Below are 5,407 nucleotides of genomic sequence, written 5' to 3'. Positions count from 1 at the left end.
GGTCATCTAGACCCAGCTCTCTTTCCTGTCTATACAGGGGGTCGGACTCAATGATCTATTGAGGTCCCTTCCGACCCTAGAATCTATGAATCTAAGGGCTTCAATTCAGTCCATTTTTATTACGAGACAATTGTGAAATTCTAATTTAGGTCTTGCTTCTTATTTACAATACCATCAAAGTTCATGACAGGTTGTATTGGACACGTTGCTATGACAGATATATATCTCATTTTAACTTACTTTATATAATATAACCATGGAAGAAATAACTGAACATGGATATATAAAGCATAGAAAGGTGTTTTAAGATTTTGTGTAAAATGTATAAGTGTACATATGCACAGATGCATAGAAATTGTAAAAAGATAGAGTCCTCTGAAAATATAACATTTTCATTTTTCTCATTTTCTAGTATAGCTTGCAAAAAAAAGTTGAAACATCCATAGTGTATCAGTTCTCATTGTCATATTGCTTGTCTTATTTGTTTTCTGTATTAAATCACTTCCTAATACACCTCCTTTCATATGCTTTACCTCAGGGGTGTCAAAATTATCTGGCCCTGCAGGCCAGTTGAGTGGTGTGGGGACATTCCAGGGGGCTGGACGAACGCCATGGGCCAGCCCCGCAGTTCAGGTCAGGCCCCCTCTGCATGCTGAATCCAGCACACGTGGTGCCAATTCCAGCTGGTCTAGGATTGCATTGAATGTGGCATTTGTGGGTGCCAGTCTGCCACATGTGCTGTATGCAGTGTGTACCCGCCTCCGCTCTAGTAGATGTTCCCGCGCTGCCTTCGCCCGAGCCCTAGATCTTGCGGGCCCCGGGCTTACAGGTGGGCCCCGGAGGCTACCTCTGCTGAAGTCAGGAGGACCCCTGAACTCGCCTGCCACGACTTTGAATGTAATCTCAGTGGGGGGTCCTTCCTTGGGGTAGCCACCAGAGTTGGCGTGGTCCCCAGCGGGCAGTCTTGGAGCTCCGTCCTTCCCTACCCCCCAGCCACTCGCCACCTGTGGTTCTACCTTTTCTTGGCTTCCCCGATGTCCTAGGCCTGCCGCTGTCTCACCCCCAACCTGCCAGCCATCCATACAGGTCTCCGGCTCAATATGATGTCCGCCGGGGTCGCCAGCCCAGACCTTCCACCTTGACTCCTTCCTTAATCTGGCCGCTCGTCCCGGCCCTGGCTCTGCTCCTTCCGAAGCGGCCGGTTTCTTCACCGGCTCTTCTGCCTGCAGTGTCGCTGGCTCCTTCACTGGTTCTTCTGTCTGCAGCACAGCCGGTTCCCCCACCGGTTCTTCTGTCTGCAGCGCAGCCGGTTCCTCCACCGGATCTGCTGCTCAGGATGCCACTGGTTCCTTCCCCAGCTCTGCTACCCGCGATGCAGCCAGTTTCCTCACTGGCTCTGCTGCTCCAGATGCCACCGGTTTCTTCACCGGCTCTGCTGCTTGCAATGTCGTCAATTTCCTCCTGGGCTTCACTGCCCCAGACACCGCCGGTTCCTCCTTCAGCTCTACTGCCTGGAACACAGTCAGTTTCTCCTCCAGCTCTGCTGCTCCCGACGACGCCGGTTCCTCCACTGGCTCTTCTGCCTACAATACAGCTGGCTCCCTCACCGGCGCTGCCAACAGCGTTGGAGCCGGTCCCACCGTCAACACTACTGCCGATTGTGTTGCCGGCTGTCTCGGAGCCTGCACTGGCTCCGCCCCTTGCTCTCGCTGCGGCCGAGAGCGGCGGCTGATCTCCTCCACACTGGAGTTCCGTCCCGTGGTCTCTCCTCCTCAACCACCCTGCTGCCTTGGTGGGGCTGCTTTTTGTTTCTTCCGGGAGGTGTCCTCCGCCCCCGCTGCTCTGCCGCAGCCGGATAAACGCCCGGATGATTACCCACGTCGGCGTCCTCGGCGTACACGCGTCCCCTGGCTCTTCCAGCCCTGCAGGAGGTGAGTAGGACTCCTTGCTGCCCCGGGGTTCCTTTGGCATCCCAGCTCCCCTGGGACACAGTGCCAGCTCTGGTTGCTCCAGGACCCCCACCATACTTGGGTGAGTTCCATGTATGATGTGATTCCTAGACTGGCAGGTACCATGTAAAACACAGTCCTGGACTAGCCAGAGCAGGTACCACATGCCCTGTGAAACCCGGGCTTGCAATAGTGGGTGCTGCATGTGGAAAACATCTTGGGCCCTGCACATGGGATCTGTCCAGCAAATTCTGTGTGTGGCGTGTGGATCACCTATGAGGCTCAAAGGCAGCACTGGGGGCCAGATGATGGGGCTCTATGGGCTGGATCTTTAGCACCCCTGCTTTGCTTTATTCCTTGCATACATTATACATGCATGCTGTTCCCCATGTTTCAGTCTCTTTCACTTATATGTAATGTGTAGCTCTTTTACCTCGACAGATAATTTATGTTCTTCTTCTTCAATCCAATCTTATTTTCTGAAACCCCATTTTCTTTTTGGTTGTTTACTAACCCAAAAGTGATGCATATCGATTTGATTAAACCCTCTTGTGAAATTTCTTAGACTGCATGTGTTTTATAGCAGTCACTGTGTGTGCTTACCTTTATGGCTGTACAGTGCTTAGGACACTGCTGCCCTAATCTCGATAGGGGTCTATGGCTGCTCTGCAATACAAATAATGAATTGCTTGCACTTCTAGAATGGAACATAGCTCCATTTGTTTTCCAGTTATATAAATAATGCCCTTTGGAGTGCTGTAAATTGAGGGAGAACTATCCAGTAGACAGAAAAGAATAAGAGTCACAAATTCTGAATTGTTATATCCAGCTTTGTTACTGACCTCTTGTAAGAATTTTATTGTATCACAGCTTCAAGCCACCCCTCTATTAAATGTGTGCAATAATATTTGCATAAGTCACTGGAATGTTGTTAAGCATAATTAATGTGCTGTGAAAAAACTTAGATAAAAGGTGCTATAATGCAAGTGCAAAATTGTTTATTACAGACTCACAGTAGGAAAGCTGGTGTTTTTTAATGCTTTACTGAATTGGATGCAGCAGAATTTTATGTAACCAGTGATAAGCTGCAACTTTACAAACTGATTTTTTCTTAAACTGTTTTTATCATGCAATATATAAATACAAAATTTAAAAATAAAGAAGAGATAGCCTTAGAGAATTATAGAAGTAATCAGGAAGAGATTTAAAGATGAGAAGTCTAACAGTTCTAATTTATAAGTATCAAAAAATCATTAAACCTTTTGCCATTAGCCCACAGCAGTACTTTCTAGTTAGAATTCTATCTAATTTGCTTTCTGATATGATTCAAATGTGTGAATGCACTTCCCTTAAACTCAACGAACTTGTAGATATGTACTTGGCATATAAATGGCCTAGAGGTTCTTCAGGGCCATAATAATAATAATAATGTAAAATATGTACAATAGCCATAATAAAGAACCTGGTACAACTACAATAGAAATATGTATGAGTGACTGAGTGGAAAAGTTGTACAAGAATAAAATATTTGGAAACCTATTTTATTGTTATATTTTGCTCTCATGTTCCTTTCTTTTTTTCTATTCTCCCACCCCATCCCAATCCTCTCCAACTAACAAATATCACATTGATAGATCTGGGGTCTTGAGAGTGCAGCCTGTGGCAACTGGAGGAGGACTCCTTGAGAGAGATGCTCTGGCACCTGGCTAGAGTGTCTCTATGGCTGCCCCAGGGCCCTACTGCCCCAGCACAGTGCCTCAGCATGCTGGGGAAAATAGGAGTGGGGTAAGGCTGTAGCAGTGACTCCAACCCAGGCACTGTCCCAGGTAAGCAGGGACATGGGAGTTGGGGGGACTGGGGGTGTGGGGGAACTGGGGATGTGGAGGGAATGTGGGTTGAGGGACTGTGGTGGTAGGGGGGACTACATGTGGGTGGGGGGGACTGTGTGTGTGGGAGGACTGTGTGAGGGTAGGGGGGACCTCTCAGGAGAGGTGGGTCCCTTGCCTACCCCACACATGGTGTACAGCCTCTTCCTCCTTCCCCCTGTATGCAGCAGCAGCTGTCCAGGCACTCAGGGCCTGTTACTGGCAGAGCCCCCACCATGGCATAGCATGGCCCCAGCCACCTGGGACTCAACACCACCTGTGACATATGGCACGGGCCTGGCCCTGCCCAGCCCAGCCTGGGGGCATGCATATTTGAGAAGGACCAGGCTGCTCTTGCTGTTACCCAGGGCCCCTGGCACTGCATGCAAGAGCTGCACACCCTCAGGCTGGGCTTGGTCCTGCCTCCATGGAGCTGGTCTAGCCTGGAGGCATGCGGGTCACATGGAGGCAGAACCCAGCCAGGCCCAAGGGCATGCATCCCCTATGTGAGATACCAGGACCCCAGGTGACAGCAAGGGTGGCCCCATTTTGTTCAAGGTTGTGTGTGAGTGGGTCGGGCTAGCATGGAGCTATATGGCAGTGATGGTGCCAGTTCCAAGGTGGCCAGGGCTGCACCATACTGCTGGGTGGCTCTGCCATTAGTGGGCTATGAGCTCTGGGATGTCCACTGATGCTACAGGAGGGACTGTGCATCATGTGGGAGAGGGGGGTGGACAGTCTCACCAAACCACCCACAGTCCCCCCCATACAATCCTCCCTACCCTCACAGTCTCCCCACACCCACACAGTTTCCCCACACCCCAGCTACAAACCCCATACCCCGAAACCACCCCCAACCCCCACCACCCTCCTGAACCACTGCACAGGCCCCCTACAAGCCTCATCCCCACAAACCATACACCCATCCCTACACCCACCCACAAACCCCCACAATCCCCCCACAACCCCTCCACACCTTCCCACCCAAACCCCACATACCACACAAAAACTTGTGCCCTGTGTACCTAGACACCAAACAGGTTGGGACAGGAGAGTCTATCCTGAGAGTTACGGAAGGGCCCATCTGTCACCAGGATCCCTCAACTCGAGAGGTATACTGCCTGCCTGGAGCAAAGATTCGGGATGTGACGGAAGTAATCCAGGCCAGGATCAAGACCACCGATTACTACCCCATGGTCCTAGTCCATGTGGGTACTAATGATGCGGCCAGGAGAACCCCCGATCACCTGATGGCGGACTACAGTGCTCTGGGCGGCATGCTGAAGGAGTTTGGTGCACAGGTGGTATTCTCTTCCATCCTACCAGTGAACGGACATGGAAGACGGCATGAGAACTGCATCAGAGAGACCAACTGGTGGCTTCAGCAGTGGTGTCTCGAGGCAGGCTTCGGCTTCCTGGACAACGACCCGCACATTACGACAAGGGACATGCTCAGTTGGGATGGGCTTCACCTGTCCCCCAAAGGTAAGCGTGTGTTTTCTTCTAGGTTTGCGGATCTCCTCTGGCGGGCTTTAAACTAGGCTCATCGGGGGGAGGGGAAAATGAGGGCGGGGGAAGGTGTGGACCACCACA

The 5,407-nt window shown here is 50.9% G+C and overlaps 1 protein-coding gene across 1 annotated transcript in view; it reads right to left on the bottom strand.

The window, feature by feature from the left end:
- Nucleotides 1-1,095: 1,095 nt before the first annotated feature.
- The window catches only part of LOC112549730 (spidroin-1-like), a 107,316-nt gene continuing 103,004 nt past the window's right edge, over nt 1,096-5,407 (bottom strand). Inside the window, exon 3 of the mRNA XM_025199948.1 lies at nt 1,096-1,922. Within this exon, the coding sequence (XP_025055733.1) occupies nt 1,096-1,922 (827 nt within the window). The remainder of the gene's footprint in view (nt 1,923-5,407) is intronic.

Source organism: Alligator sinensis, unplaced genomic scaffold (genome assembly GCF_000455745.1).
Source record: "Alligator sinensis unplaced genomic scaffold, ASM45574v1 scaffold442_1, whole genome shotgun sequence".
NCBI lineage: Eukaryota > Metazoa > Chordata > Crocodylia > Alligatoridae > Alligator > Alligator sinensis.
Note: the sequence above shows the minus strand (reverse complement) of the source record. Positions and strands in the feature narration are given on the sequence as shown.